Genomic DNA, 15,733 nt, shown 5'->3' on the forward strand with positions numbered 1-15,733 from the left:
TCAAGGAGGCCAGTGACTGGCTCTGCCTTCCAGAGGGGTTATGTGTGGGGTGATCATAAACCCAGGTTATTAATAGAGTTCGCATACAATCTTAAAACCATCCTGAGTCTGACAATGAATTCCATTGTCATCCCAATTAGGGAACAAATCTGTTCAGTGGAGGAAGCCTTGAGAACATTCCACTAGGAGGGCAGGCCTGGTTCAATGCTAACATCTCTCCTCACATCCCACTTCCAGCCCTGTCTCCCTCTGCCCTGGTCCCAAGCCTAGGAAAACCTAATCTGTCCCGTAAACTATGCCTCCCAGCCCTGCCCTCTGAGAGATCCATTTCTAGGGGGCAGAACCCCCCAGGTGACACAGCAGAAAGAAGCCTGGACCCAGGGTCAGGACCCAGGTGCAAGCCCCGTCTGCTTCACCTTGGTCATGTGGCTCTGTGCTTCAGTCTCCTCATCTGAAAATTGGAGCTAATAAGAGCTGTCTGGCCCATCTTGAAGTTCCGTTGTAAGAATGGAAGGCGATAATGGAGGAGATCAGGCTGCCTAAGCATTGCCATGTACAGGGACAGAAAGCGGTGGTTTCCTGGGACAGCCAGCACTGCCCAGGCCTGGGAAGCCACTCCCTACTGTTGCCATAGCATGACTAATGTGGCTCCTCGGCCGGCTGAGTTCCGCTCCCCAGAGGATTTGGCCCAGGCCCAAGGAGGGCGCTGACAGTGCAGCCCTGCTGGGAGCTAGGTTTCCCGGCAGTCAGGCACAGTGGGCAGGTCTGACCTGTGAGAGCCTGGTTCCCGCCTGGGGCCTGGGCTGGTTGCAAAAGGGGCCGGTGCTCCTGACGCAGATTACTCTCGGTCTCACTCACTCTCCCAGGCTGGTTCCCAGGAAAATGAAGAGCTCAGAGGGTGTGTCACCTCTGCCCTGGGCACCACTCTGCTCCCAGGGGGAAAGCAAGCCAGGCCCAGCTCCCTCAGTTGTGCACACACTTACACACCGGTCTAGCACGCATGCCCAGAACAAAGATGCACGTGGAGAGAGACCCCTCACACAGACCCACACAGAACTGAATCTGGGCACACACAGACACATAGACATACAGCCCCCAAGAAACGAGGTCCAACCCAGATGTGCACCCACAGGCACGGAGAACAACTCACACACCCGGACACACACATAGAGTTGTGTATAATACACACTCCTAAGGCAGACATTGTGTGGCTACACAGACATACACGTTCAGAGCTATACACATCTCACCTAGACACCCACATTTACAGACATGGATACACAGACTTGCACATATATGGAATGATCCAGAGGTTTGCACAAAGGTAAAACCCACTTGAAATACACAAGAGCAAAAACAGGGACACAGAGGAATGTACATGAAAACCAATATGTCATATATACACACCTTGTCAACAGTATTTATTGAACACCCACAATCTGCTAGTCATGCACCAACAGAAAGAGCCCCCCACGAGTCACATAGACACAGAAACTCAAGTTCCCTCATAAGTGCCACTTGGGATTATATGGGGGGCCTGTCTCCAGGCCAAAGATGAAGGACATTTTTTTCTGTAGATGGTCACCAACTCATGGTGGAAAAAATAATCAACTGTGAATATAGTCTCATTTATAAAAGAAAAAAACTATTTAAAGGAAAACAACCTAAATGCCCCCAATTGGGGATCTAATTGAAGAAATTATGGTCAGGGTGAAATAGGAAACAAACATACATATATGGTTATAGATTCTGGTCAGAGTTAATAATGACATGAAAAAACGGTTAAAGTTTAAAAAAAAAAACCCAAATACAGAATTGTATATACAGCATAATCACAAGAAATATTTCAAAAATATGCATAGAAGAGAAGACTGAAAGGAAGTACATCAAAATATTATTACTGGGCTTCCCTGGTGGCGCAGTGGTTAATAATCCACCTGCTAATGCAGGGGACACAGGTTCAAGCCCTGGTCCAGGAAGATCCCACATGCTGCGGAGCAACTAAGCCCGTGCACCACAACTACCGAGACTGCGCTCTAGAGCCCGTGCTCCGCAACAAAAGAAGCCACCACAAAGAGAAGCCCGCGCACTGCAACGAAGAGTAGCTTGCGCCCGCGTGCAGCAACGAAGACCCAATGCAGCCAAAAATAAGTAAATAAAATTTAAAAAAAGACTATTAGTACATTTTCAATCTTCTAGTTCTTCAGATTTTCCTATTTTTCTATAAGCATTTATTATGGAAAAAGAAAACAGACATTTTAAAAAATCAGCTAAGAGTTGGTTACAGAGATATTAAAAATAATTTACATTAATAAGCACTAATGTAAGACTGAATATGTAAGAAACATACACTTATCCATTTAATATAATCAATGTTCCTTTAAATTTAGATTCAAGAGCAGAGAAAGCAGGGCAAAAGAGGCAAATGAAAGAGAGATAAAGAGGTAAAAACAGTCCCAGAAAAGTAGAGAGAGGACACATTATAGAGAGAAACAGAAGCAGAATGAGACAATGGTTTTGGAACCAGAAGTAAATCCCTTTTGCTCTGCACGGGCTTGGGCCCCCGTGCCTCAGAGGGCCTTTCCAGCAAGCCATTGCTCTTTAGGGCTGTCTTCAGGCCTCAGTGACACAAACCTGGAGATGGACTTTATCCTCAGGATCCCCTACAGGGCACACTGCTTGGCTTTTTTATCTTAGGCACTTAATGGCCAGCAGCAAACATTGCCTGAGCTCAAGACCCTATGGGAGCACATGGGCATGAGTAGGACTTTTTCTCTGTCTGTTTAGCTGGAGAGATGTAGCCTGAGCAAGTGACCAAATTCGGTGTCCCTTCAATGTGCCAAGAGAGCAGTGCGGACAGTAATACAGGTCCTGGAGAAGGGGAGTATTGATTGGAAGATGGTTAAAGGAGAAACAGCGCATCTGGGGGATTGCGGGGGTGGGGGGAGGTGGGGGCACTTTCTAGAGGATTTGGCAAAAGCAAAGACTTGGAGTCAGAAGTAAAAAATTATTGGGGATCAGGGAGTGGGGATCACTGGGACAAGCTGGCCTTGTCCGGGTTGGTGTCAGATTTGAGGTCCTGAGTGCTTAAATGAGAAGCTGGGAGTTCACTGCAGGCAATGAGAGGTACTAACAGTCTTGAGTCAGGGAGGTGCCAGAGGATACGGAAGCAGCGCTAGGGGGACTGGAGTGGGAAGTGGCAGTGGCAGAGATGTAGGAGCGAGGCTGATAAGGCTCAGTGACCCAGCAGGAGAGGAGACATAATGACATGGATGTGCTGGTACCATTAGAGAATTAGGGAAGTAGTTGGAGGTGGGGCGGCCCAAAGATCACCTAATGAGGCTTCCTCCCCTGACCCATGGCACCTCTAAGTCCCCTTGGAGCAGTTTGAAAACCTCTAATCCAGAGCCTTGAGTGTTTCATTTTGCAAATGAGGAAACTGAGGCACAGAGAAGGAAAAAAAAATTGCCTAAGGTCATGGTTGATGCTAGAGCCTGAACTTGAACCAGGAAGGGAGTGTGTCAGGCTGGGTTGAGGTAACGGCAGGCCACGGAGCAGGGGTGTGAGACCCCCATCAAGACCTGTCTGCAATGGTGCAGCTCAGCACCTCCACCTGAGGGGGCAAGGGGACAAAAGGAGACAGGTGGCTGGAGTTCTGGGGGGTGGGCCCAGGTGGGACGGAAGTTGGACAGTCTTGGGTAAAACTAAACTTGGGGATTATTTGAGGTTTCACTTGGCTAGGGTTTCTGTCCCTCAGCCATATGCTGTTTCTCACATACACAACTTCCTGCAGAGGGAGCTGCGCAGGGACAGAGTGCTCACCTGGCCCATTAGTTGCCTAGCAGGTGTTCCAGGTGTCCCAGGAAATACCTCTCCACACGAATAACACTTACCCATGTACCTACTCTGGAGTTTGCAAAGTGCTCTTGTAGCCACTTAGTAATAATATCTCACTTGCGATATTACCGTTTTTCTCTGAGCCTCTTTCCTGATGGGTAAAATAAAGTGGTGCCCCGCCCCCCACAAATGTGCCCATTAAAGTTCCTTCCAGCTCCAGTTCCAGGGAATGTTCTCTGGATCCCTGCTCCTCTCCAAGTCCTCAACCAATGAATGCTCACTCTCAAAGGATTTCTGGGACCAATCTTCTATTTAAGTTGTTGACAACTGGCATCCTGACCTTCACTGGGTCCTTATGTGGACTTTGAGTGCTAAGGCTGAAGACTGAGTCCAACCAACTCAAGTCCAAGAAGTTTGGCCAGTGGTTGAGGTTTAAGCTGTATATGGGGGTCCTTTCATGCTCAGGGTCTGAACCAGAGGGCCACTCCAACCTGAGACCCTGGGCCCTGTGGACTGTTGGAAGGATCAGAGCAGGAAGGTTAGAAGGCTCAGGATTGCCCCAGAGCCCAGCGCTGAACACTGTGCTCTAGAAGGAAGGAGGAGAGGGGAGGGGCACCACCCGCCTGGTGAGGTCATGGGAAAGCAGCTCTGGCGCTGACACCTGGGGAAACCCGTTTCCAGGCTGCTTCCCACGCTAGCTTTCCTGGGAACCAGCTAAGCCCCAAGCGGGGAGCCCCCAACCCACCCCCCCAGTCCAGTTCCCATCACACTGTCCCATCTAGTCCAGCCCGCACCTTTCGATCTAGCCTCATTCCTTTGGTACTCAACCTGCCTCCATCCAAACTGTTGGGCCTTGAGGGACCAGTGTGCTGACTCCTGCAGGAAATGACACAGACAGCAGCTTCAGAAACTTAAGGCTTTATTTGCAGACTCTGCACTGCCTTATCTTCTAGGTTGTGACCTTGGAGAAAGCCCCTTCTTTCTTCAGGCTCCAATTTGCAGCTCCTCCCCCTCCTCTTGCTGGGCCTTGTCTCTCACTTCCTGCCCCACTCCTGGCCTAGCCAGTTTGGGCAGTGCCTAGGGAGCACTGAGACCCAGCTCTTCCCAGGGACCAGCCCTACCCTCCCTAGCCTTGGGGGTTGAGGACAGCCCAGGTGGCAGCCTTGCTCCTCAGCTGCCCCACTTCTCTGCTCTCCTTCCTTCTCTTCTTCCTTCCAAGCCTAGCCCTCTCGTCTGCCTCCTCCTCCCTAGCCTGCCTCCAGTCCCAAGGCTCCAAGCCTTTACTTTCGGACCCCTCTCAATCTCTCACTGACCTCCGTCTTACCCAATCCATCCTAAACTTCTCTCCAGTTCAGGGCCGGATGCCTTCCAGCCCTCCTAGATGCCCAGCTGTTCCCCAGGCTCTTCCTCATCCCTGTGCCAAGGAGCAGGTGGGGACCACCAGGAGTGGTCCTAATTCAGCCAGATTGACCTGAGGGCCCATGAGAAGAGACTGGGTATTGGATCCCAAACTGCTTGGAGGGAGCTGACACTGTTAGGATCATCCCATGAAAATCAAAGTACTGGGATTTCTCTGTACTTGAGAAATCCAAGTCAGAGAAATCCACAGAAATCCAAGTCAGAGCCTTCCCTCCTCCAGGCCCTAGGCTCACCCTGGCACATAAGAGTGGGCAGTTGGAGGCTGTGTTGCCACAGTGTTCAGATGGGAACTGAGTCCCACGGGGGTGACGTGGCCCTGCCAGCAGGTCCCTCAAAGGCTCCGTGCTCCAGGTTCTAGAAGTCTGTGGCCATTGGCCTACTGATCATTTTGCTGCCACAGCTCTTCAAACAAAGCAGAAGAACTTCTTCCAGCGGCAGCGGGAGAGGGTGCGCACACCTTTGGCGTTCAGTTTCTTCTCCAGCCGGGCTTTGTGCTCAATGGCACTGAGAATGGCCAAGTCAAACACCTCCTTCAAGTTCTTCTGCGTCAAGGCAGAGCATTCCAGGTAGCAGCAGGCCCGGATCTTCTCGGCCAGACCCTGAGCCTGGGGTTGAGGCACGGGGCCTTTCCGGCCTCCCTGGTCCAGCTGAATCAGTACATTGACATCGTCCCTCAGGTCGGCCTGCGTGCCCACCAGCAGCACGGGCGCCTGGGGGTTGTGAGTGCGGATCTCTGGCAGCCATTTCTCTGTGATGTTTTGGAAGGAGCTGGGCTGCACCACGCTGAAGCAGACCAGGAAGACATCCGTATCCGGGTAGCAGAGGGAGCGAAGGCGATCAAAGTCTTCCTGGGATGGAAAGGCCAGGCCATTAGTAGGCTTATTCCCTGCCCCTGGACGCGGGAATCCGCTTGTCACCTGAGGTTGGAGACTGAGCCTCGTAACTAAGGGCCCAAGGCCTTCTCCATTCCTGATGGATCTGGGGTCCTCCCAGCCTCCAGCCCACCTCACCCCAGACCAGCAGAGGCCGCTCCCGACTCCTCTCACCTGTCCCGCTGTGTCCCAGAGCTCAATGCGCACCGGGGCTCCGTCAACCAGGACTTGCACTGCAGAGGAGGAGCAGGGGAAAGTCTGAGTTACAGCGTCCAGGATCCCACCAGGCCTCACCAGCGCCACCTCGGGGCCTGCTCCCGTCAGCCTCCCCGGCGGTTTCAGTGCAGTCGGCGCCTCAGCGCCAGCCCCAGCCCCGGGTGCACAACCCCACCCCCGGCCACGCGGCCGCCGGGGCCGTTGAAATTACCGGAGAAGGTGTCCAGCGCTGTGGGCCGGTAGCGCGCGGGGTACCCATTGCAGGTATAGCTGACGATGAGGCTGCTCTTGCCCACGGCGCCGTCGCCCACAAGCACGCACTTGATGCCCAGCTCTGGGGACGCGCTGCCCCGGCGCGACGGAGGGGTCGGGGCCCGGAGCGGGGACGACTCGGCCTCGCTTAGCTCCCGCGGGGGCATGGCCCGCTCCCGGGACAGCCGGGTACCAGGCTCCGCTGTGCTCGGTGAAGCACGGTCCGTAGGTTGCCTCTGACTGAATCTGCCGAGACCCGGCTCACACGCCAGCAGCTAACCGTGGGTATATGTGGGGGCCCCGCCTACCTCATCTGCATATCCCATGCGTGCCTCGGGCCCCGCCCACCCCCCAGGCCTCCTCTAGGACCTCCCACTGCAGCGCACCGCAAGAGGTCAGGCAATCTCACACCCCAAGAAAGAGAGGCAGGCCAAAAAATGACGCTCGGAGAATCACACAGGTACGAGGACAAAGACTCGCCCAAATGAGGCAGATCTAGGTATCTTGGCAGAGAAAGATATCCAGGATTTATTGTTAGGAGGAAGAAGCAAATTGCAGAACACATAATGCAGCATGTTCAAATTAAACCTTTGTTCAAATTAAAACAAGAAACTAGACATGTTTGTACGAGTATAAAAAAGTCTGGGTAATAAGTTTATTAATTAATGAATTATTTTTTTAAAATATAGAGATCATGAAGAGGCCGAAGATAAACTCAGGCGTGAACTCAGCAGGCAGGAATGTAACGACCCCCTTCCACCGAAGAGCATCCTCTAGACTCAGCCTGAAGGCAGGCTTTAAACACCTTCACTCTGCTCCTCTAAAGGAACTCAGGGTGCTGGAGAAGCTAGCTGGGGAGGATCTTCAAGGACAGTCCTCCAATTGAATATTTTCTAAATCCCCAAAGTTCCTAATATTATCTTCATCATCATCATCATCAAAAGCACATAGTAATTAACTATTTGCTGACGCTGTTCTGGGCTGCCCACTGTCCTTGCCTTAGGAGTTTACAGACAGAGACAAGATATCCCAGGTAGCCCTAAGAAGGTCACCAAGAGAGCAAGTGAAAAATAGCCTGATGCTAATTTCATCTCTTTATTGCAGCCACACCAAGTGACACCAGGCCCAGAATCCTTTCTCTGAATTCCAAGCCTGTACAAAGATCTCAGCCTACACAAAGATCATTGAAAACACCTCATTCATGAGTTGTTGAAGGGAGAGTGTTGGAGGCAGATAGGGCAGTGAATATTAAAGAAAAGAGATAATCCAATTTCTTAAACAGTTGGTAGTATAAAAATCCCTAAGTCAAAATCTCTAAATCTCTTGAAAAAAGTCTCAGGACCCCTGGTTTTTATTTATTTTTCTTTTTTTCCCCCCACTGTTGGTCAAAAGTTGAGGACAACTAGAACATTGCTGATTTAACCATTTAAAGCTTGACTGTGGGGAAATGGTAGGATCCCCAGTATCCACTTCTGCATCCCAATGTCTACATCCTGCATTCCCTATGTCCGAGTGTCTGGGGATGCTAATAACCCCTAACTATAGCCCCCAGTGACTTCTCAGACACATCCACATAAGTTTATTCATCTGGCAAGTGAAAGAAGCCTCAAAGTGTTGTCTTGCCATTGTATAACCCAGGAGGTCTAAAAGCTATTCTTTTTGCTCTCCTGGAAAGGGAGGCAAGAATGGGGATTTCAAAAGACCTAGACATCAAGAGACGTGCCCCAGTATTCCTACTTCTTCAGCTCATTAGCTGTGTGATTCCTGAGAAATCACTTGCTCCATCTCAGCTATAAAATGCCAGGTGAAGCATATTTATTTCTTAAAGTCCTTCTGGTGCTAGCAATCTGTTATTCAGGGAACCTGGGGAAGTTGCCTCAGCCCAGGTGTCTAGGACAAAATTAACACACACCCACACACCCAACACACACACACACACACACACACACACACACACACACACTCTCTCTCTCTCTCTCTCTCTCTCTCTCTCTCTCTCTCTCTCTCTCTCTCTCTCTCTCTTCTTCACAGCACTCTTGTCCTTTTACTCAAGCTTTAATAGTTTTATTGTAGCTGAATTTGAGGGTAATCCTGTTTAATTCTTTCTGCAGGTAGAAGGGGTATAAATAATACACAAATACACAAATGGGGGGAGGTATCAGCTGGCTATGGTTAAAGCCCTAACTTGGCCTGCAACAGGCCATTCTTCACTGGCCCCTTGGGTGGGGACACTTTCGAACCTAGGTCGTTCTGTCAGAGCTGGTTTAGGGACAGTCTTGTCAGCAAGAGGGGGAGGGAGGAGACAACCTGGGGAGCTGGTGAGTCATCTATTTCTCAGCTAAGGGCTTGTAATTCTGGCTGTTGCTGCTGGGAGAGTCCCCTCCCGAGAGTGGCCTGAGTCTTATTCCTGCCCACCTGACGGATTGTCTGTCCCAACTTCCAGTCAGATACACATTTGCTAAGACTAAAACGACGCCTTGACTTTCTCCTTGGAGAAATGATTGATTTTAGGATTGGAGTAGGAAATATACAAGAGGAGCCTGGGAACATTTTGTAGCACAGAAAGTAAGGAAGTGCTAAACAAACAAACAAAACAACAGGAAGGTGGAGATAAATTAGAGGACACAGGGGCCAACTGAAAGAGCTTCCAAAGGCCAAATCTGGGACAATTGGAGCAACAAAATAAACCAGTATTGGATTATAACCCAAAGTATAAAATAAATAGCTGCTAGTCTATTCTGATATAAATGATTGAATACATAAATAAATGGAGGATAATAGCCAAATCTCCTGTGAAGAATTCCAAATAATGTATGTAGATATTCCACCCTCAAGGAGGAGTGTAAACCAGCAATCTTGTGGGCTGTGTATAGTGACTTCCTTGCAAAGAGGACAGTCTGAAAAGGGTGGGGAAATAAATAACTTTACAGTGGAGAATCCTGACAAACGCTCCCTCAAGCAGGTGATCAAGATTAAGATCAACATTGATAAGTCAAGTTGATAGTATGTACCCTTGATGTGATGTGATGAGAATGACATTTTACCTCTGAAGAACTCCAGCCTAATCATGAGAAAAACATCGGAAAAGTTCCAACTGAGAGACATTCTACAAAATGCTGGCCCAGTACTCCTGAAAACTGTCAAGATCATCAAAGACAAGGAAAGTCTGAAAAACTGCCACAGCCAAGAGGAGCCTAAGGAGACATGACAATTAAATGTAATGTGGGATCCTGGGTGGGATCCTGGGAGAAAAAGAGGACATTAGGTAAAAACCAAGGAATTCTGAATAAAATATGAACTTTAGTTAATAATAATATACCAATGCTGGTTCATTAATTGTGACAAATGTATACCATACAATGTAAGATATTTATAATGGGGGAAACTGGGTGTGAGATACAGGGAAACCCTGTGCTATCTTCTCAATTTTTCTTTAAATCTAAACTGTTCCAAAATAAAGTGTATTAAAAAACAAAAAAACTGAGCTTCCCTGGTGGTGCAGTGGTTAAGAATCCACCTGCCAATGCAGGAGACACGGGTTGGAGCCCTGGTCCAGGAAGATCCCACATGCTGTAGAGCAACTAAGCCTGTGCACCACAACTACTAAGCCTGCGCTCTGGAGCCTGTGAGCCACAACTACTGAGACCCTGTGCCACAACTACTGAGGCCCACATGCCTGGAGCCTGTGGTCCGCAACAAGAGAAGCCACTGCAATGAGAAGCACGCGCACCGCAACAAAGAGTAGCCCCACTCGCCGCAACTAGAGAAAGCCCACACGCAGCAACAAAGACCCAACACAGCCAAAAATAAATGATAAATAAATTTTAAAAATTAAAAAAAAACTAATAAAGAAAAGTATGGTACTGGAACAAAAACAGACACATAGATCAATGGAAGAGTATATAGAGCCCAGAAATAAACCCTTGCTTATACAATCAATCTACAACAAAGGAGGCAAGAATATACAATGGGGAAAAGACAAGCTTTTCAAAAATGCTGCTGGGAACACTGGACAGCTACATGCAAAAGAATCAAACTGGACTACTTTCTCACACCATATACAAAATAAACTCACAATGGATTAAGACTTAAATATAAGACCTAAAACCATAAAACTCCTAGAAGAAAACATGGGCAGTATGCTCCTTGACATAGGTCTTAGTAATATTTTTTTGGATCTGTCTCCTGGAAAGGGAAACAAAAGTAAAAATAAACAAATGGGACTACATCGAACTAAAAAGTTTTTGCACATGGCAAGAAACTATCAACAAAACAAAGACTGCCTATTGAATGGGAGAAGATATTTGCAAACAATATATTCGATAAGGGGTTAATATCCAAAATATACAAAGAACTCATACAATTCAACGAAGAAAAAAACCAAAACAAAACAACCCGACTAAAAAATGGGCAGAGGACCTGAATAGACATTTTTCTGAAGAAGACACATGGATGGCCAACAGGCACAAGAAAAGATGCTCAACATCACTCATCATAAGGGAGATACAAATTAAAACCACAGTTGTCAGAATGGCTATCATCAAAAGACAACAAATAACAAATGTTGGTGAGAATGTGGAGAAAAGGGAACACTTGTGAATTATCAATTGGATTGTAAATTGATGCAGCCGCTATGGAAAACAGTATGGAGGTTCCCCCCAAAATTAAAAATAGAACTACCATATCCAGCAATTTCACTTCTGGGTATTTACCTGAAGAAAACAAAAACAATAACTCGAAAAGATACATGCACTCCAATGTTCATTGCAGCATTATTTACAGTAGCCAAGATATGGAAACCACCTAAGTGTCCATGATAGATGAATGGATAAAGATATGGTATATATATACAAAGGAATATTACTCAGCCATAAAAAAATGAAACCTTGCCATTTGTCACAACATGGATGGATCTACAGGGTATTATGCTAAGTGAAATAAGTCAGAGAAAGACAAATGCCGTATGACCTCACTTATATGTAGAATCTAAAAAACAAAACAAAACGAAATAGGGACTTCCCTGGTGGTCCAGTGGCTAAGACTCCACACTCCCAATGCAGGGGGCCGGGGTTCGATCCCTGGTCAGGGAACTAGATCCCACGTGCCGCAGCTAAGACCCAGTGCGGCAAATAAATAAATACATAAATAAATATTTAAAAAAATAACAACAATAAAATAAAAAGAGAGTCGTAATTACAGAGAACAAACAGGTAGATGCCAGAAGGGAGGAGGGTGGCAGGGAGTGAAATACTGAGGGGATTAAGAGGTACGAACCTCCAGTTATAAAATAAATAAGCCATGAGGATGTAAAAGGAATATGGTCAATAATATTGGAATAACTGTGTGGCAACAGATGGTTACTAGACTTATGGTGATCATTTCATAACATATGCAAATGTCAAATCACTATGTAGTACATCTGAAACTGATGTAATATTGTATGTCAACTGCATCAAAAAAACCCCAAAAACCTAAGCCCTAAGTTAAAAAGAATTAGCTAGCTTAGGGAGAGTGTAAGATTAATAAAATAGTTTTAATTAGCAGAAAAACAAAACTAAACTAAAACGTGGCCCTGACATTGAATCACGGCAGTCATAACATTTTGTTTCCAAAGTGTCCAACACAAGGTGTAAGGAGCTTTAGACTTGTAAAAGTGCTTTAGTTTGCCCTATCTCACATGGTACCCAAGTGCAATTGCTGGGGTCTGTGAGGGGTGTTGGGGAAGTATACAGGGGCCCAGAGAAGTTAGGGGACTAGCCTCAAGATCAAAGAAGCTAGTAAGTGGCAGACAGTCCCAGAACCAGCAATCCACAGGTTCACACTCAGGTATGGTCAAATTCTTAGGCATTTCTGTTAAGCCCATATCTTATTTAAAATTACTGCATACATTGGAATACCTACAGCAAAACCTCAACTCAGTAAGAATAAACCAAAAGAAATCTACCCATACCCCACCACCGTGATTTTCCTATTGCTGAAAAAGGGATTAACAAAAAAGAAAGAGTTTACTCAAAAAGTTCAGTGCACAGGCTCTTTGTGAGTGAAATGCACCTCATGTAGTCTTTTTCTATTTCTTCTGCATACTCCACTCCAAAGCCTCCGAATCAGGCTTGCTACTCAGAAGGAGCCCAGAGACTCAATGCGCAGGTCAGAAAGCTTTGAAATAAAAAGAGGATGCAAGAAAAAGAATTTTATATCTAACACTTAATTTCTTTGTCCATCATACTTCAATAAACCTGGGAAGAACACTACTTATTTACCAACATACTGATGATAATACAATAATTAGGCTGCACACTCACCAGGCTTTCCAGTTAATTAATTGGGTTTTTCTCTACTCGGTGTACTTGTGTCCTGGGAGAGAGTTGGCGGCAAAGTCAGCGGCCTGGGCTGAGTCAGCCTCCTGGTGCCAGGGGAACAGGATCTTGCTAGTCAGCCCTCCAGCCCCTCCATGCCATCTGTCTCTAGGATCAGGCTGCCTCTGGGGCTTTGGCCCTGCCCTGCCCACTGTCCCGCATCCAGCCTTGCTTAGCCTTTGCTTCTCCCTGTCTTTCTCTCCACCCCGTCTCCATCTACCTGATCCCAACTGCTACTGCCCCCCTCAGACAACTCTTTCCTGCCCAGACTCTGCACTCAAGCCCTGGCCAGTATTTTTTTCTTTTTCTTTTCTTTTTTTTAACTGCCTTCAGGAGTTGCCAGCTAAAAACGTTCATGTAAAAGAACTCCCCTCTCCTTTCATTAACAGAGTTCCCCTTCTAACTTCCTTATTTCTGACCACGTAGCACAATTCTCTCAAGCTAATGAATTGGAAGGAGTTGGAGCCGAATACTCTCCAAACCTTCCAATGCACTTGGACTCCCTCCTCTCCATCCTCCTCTGTCCTCAGTCCTTTTCGTGAAGTACTTGACGCCCCTCTTCCTTTTAGCATCCCTTGCCCAAAGAATCACCTCCTGCCTGCCTCCCTGGCTTTGTTTTGCTCATTTCTAGTGCACTCAATCTTCCTAAGACAAGTTTATTCTGTCACCCTCCCACTAAAAAACCTATAGTGAATCCCTGTTTGCCATTGGATAGACTGTACAAGTCCCTGCTGGCATCCCACAGCCTCTAATTACAGTATACCCCCAGGATGGGATAAATAGCCACTGAAATAATCCTTAAGAGAACTTCCAATGATGTAGGGAAATGTTAAAAATAGTGTTAGGGCTTCCCTGGTGGTGCAGTGGTTGAGAGTCCGCCTGCTGATGCAGGGGACACGGGTTTGTGCCCCGGTCTGGGAAGATCCCACATGCCGCGGAGCAGCGGCTAGGCCCGTGAGCCACGGCCGCTGAGCCTGTGCTCAGCAACGAGAGAGGCCACAACACTGAGAGGTCTGTGTACCGCAAAAAAAAAAAAAAAAAAGTTAAATGATACAGAATTATATAAACAGTTTGAGCCCAGGTATTTTTTTTTTAAAGTGTATAGTTAGAATAAAAGAGAGTCCTATATGAAGGACATAGACCAAAATGTGGAGAGTCATTGCCATTGGGTGGGAAGCCTGATATATAATGAACACTAAACACATGTTAGCAATTAATATTATGTTGCTTTATCATCATTTTCTCTCCTTTTTCTACAATGAACATGTTATTTTACACCAAAAAAAAGTTACTGGGCTTTCCTGGTAGTGCAGTGGTTAAGAATCCACCTGCCAATGCAGGGGACACGGGTTCAATCCCTGGTCCGGGAAGATTCCACATGCCGCGGAGCAACTAAGCCCGTGTGCCACAACTACTGAGCCTGCGCTCTAGAACCCATGAGCCACAACTACTGAAGCCCGTGCACCTAGAGCCCATGCTCCACAACAAGAGAAGCCACGGCAATGGGAAGCCCGTGCACTGCAACGAAGAGTAGTCCCTGCTCACCACAACTAGAGAAAGCCCACGCACAGCAATGAAGACCCAACGCAGCCAAAAATAAATAAATTTTACAAAGTTACTGAAATTAAAAAATACATTTGTCGTATATTTAGAAAAAAAAGAGGAAATGCACCAACATGTCAATGACTACCTCTGAATGGCAGAATTATGAATAGTTTGTTCTCATTCATTCCTTCATTCCATGAGGTTCTTTTCGAACCCACTGTGGGGCAGTCACTGTGGAAAGTGCTGAGTGCACGTGGATGAACAAAACAGGCCTCACCTCTTTCCCCACCTCGCTCTACCCTACATTAACCTCCCTTCTCTAAACTCATTGTCTGTTTCTCTCACTTTGAGAACGTTATGTGTTTCCTGTGTGCATATCATATACTTCAAGTAGCTGGGAACAGGGAGGGTCTCATACAACTTCTGGCTCTTACTGCCCCAGTCCAGTGGCATCCCACTTAGGAGGACTTATTAACTCTTTGTGGAATGAATAAATGAATGGGGAGGCATGATTTGCCAAATAATAAAGAGACTGATAAGCAGGCAGCCCCACCTTCCCTGATGTCACAAGCACTTGTCCAAATGGCCAAGCCCTGGGTTCAGCCAAATCCTCAGTTACTTCTCCTCAAAGACTGGCTCCACTGGCCCAAAGCCTCCTCTTGAATAGAAGTTGGGGCCTGAGACCACCGAGGTCCACTCAACTCCCTGGGGTTAACGCTAGAGTGTGTGTTTTCCTTTGATGATGAGGATGATCATTATGAACATTAGCAACTTTACAAAAAGAGGACCCAATAAACAAGCAGTCAATTAATAATGACATCCAAATTCTCTTCTTGGCATTGCTTATATAAATTCACATTTTACATAGTTTTAATCAGGGATGATATTTACATTGTTTAACAACTGGTATGGCTGCAGAGAGATGCTAGTCCTTGTGCTGGAGCAGCTTTTTAGAAGATCTTTAGTGTGCCTGATATTAACCCTTTAGTGGCTGGCTCCTGGGGAAGAGTGATGGTGAGGGGTACACTCAGGGAAGTGGATTTTTTTTTTTTTTTTGGCCACATCATTGCGGCACATGGGCTCTAGAGCACGTGAACTTAGCTGCGACATGCATGTGGGATCTTTGTTCCCCGGCCAGGGATCGAACCTGCGTCCCCTGCATTGGAAGGCAGATTCTTAACCACTGGACCACCAGGGAAGTCCTGGAAGTGGATATTTTAACAACTGGTGTGGCCA

The 15,733-nt window shown here is 47.1% G+C and overlaps 1 protein-coding gene and 1 long non-coding RNA gene across 2 annotated transcripts in view; both read right to left on the reverse strand.

Moving 5' to 3' along the window:
* LOC117311082 (uncharacterized) overlaps positions 1-15,733 on the reverse strand; it is a 40,809-nt gene that overhangs the window by 13,274 nt on the left and 11,802 nt on the right. The gene's annotated exons all lie outside the window — the stretch shown is intronic.
* On the reverse strand, positions 4,740-6,881 carry RHOV (ras homolog family member V). The gene is made up of 3 exons (XM_004318551.4): positions 6,556-6,881; positions 6,303-6,361; positions 4,740-6,104 (listed from the first exon to the last, which is right to left on the reverse strand). The coding sequence occupies exons 1-3, from the start codon at positions 6,761-6,763 to the stop codon at positions 5,661-5,663; spliced, it is 711 nt and encodes a 236-aa protein (XP_004318599.1). The 5' UTR covers positions 6,764-6,881; the 3' UTR covers positions 4,740-5,660.

This window comes from Tursiops truncatus, chromosome 2, assembly GCF_011762595.2.
Source record: "Tursiops truncatus isolate mTurTru1 chromosome 2, mTurTru1.mat.Y, whole genome shotgun sequence".
NCBI classification, from domain to species: domain Eukaryota; kingdom Metazoa; phylum Chordata; class Mammalia; order Artiodactyla; family Delphinidae; genus Tursiops; species Tursiops truncatus.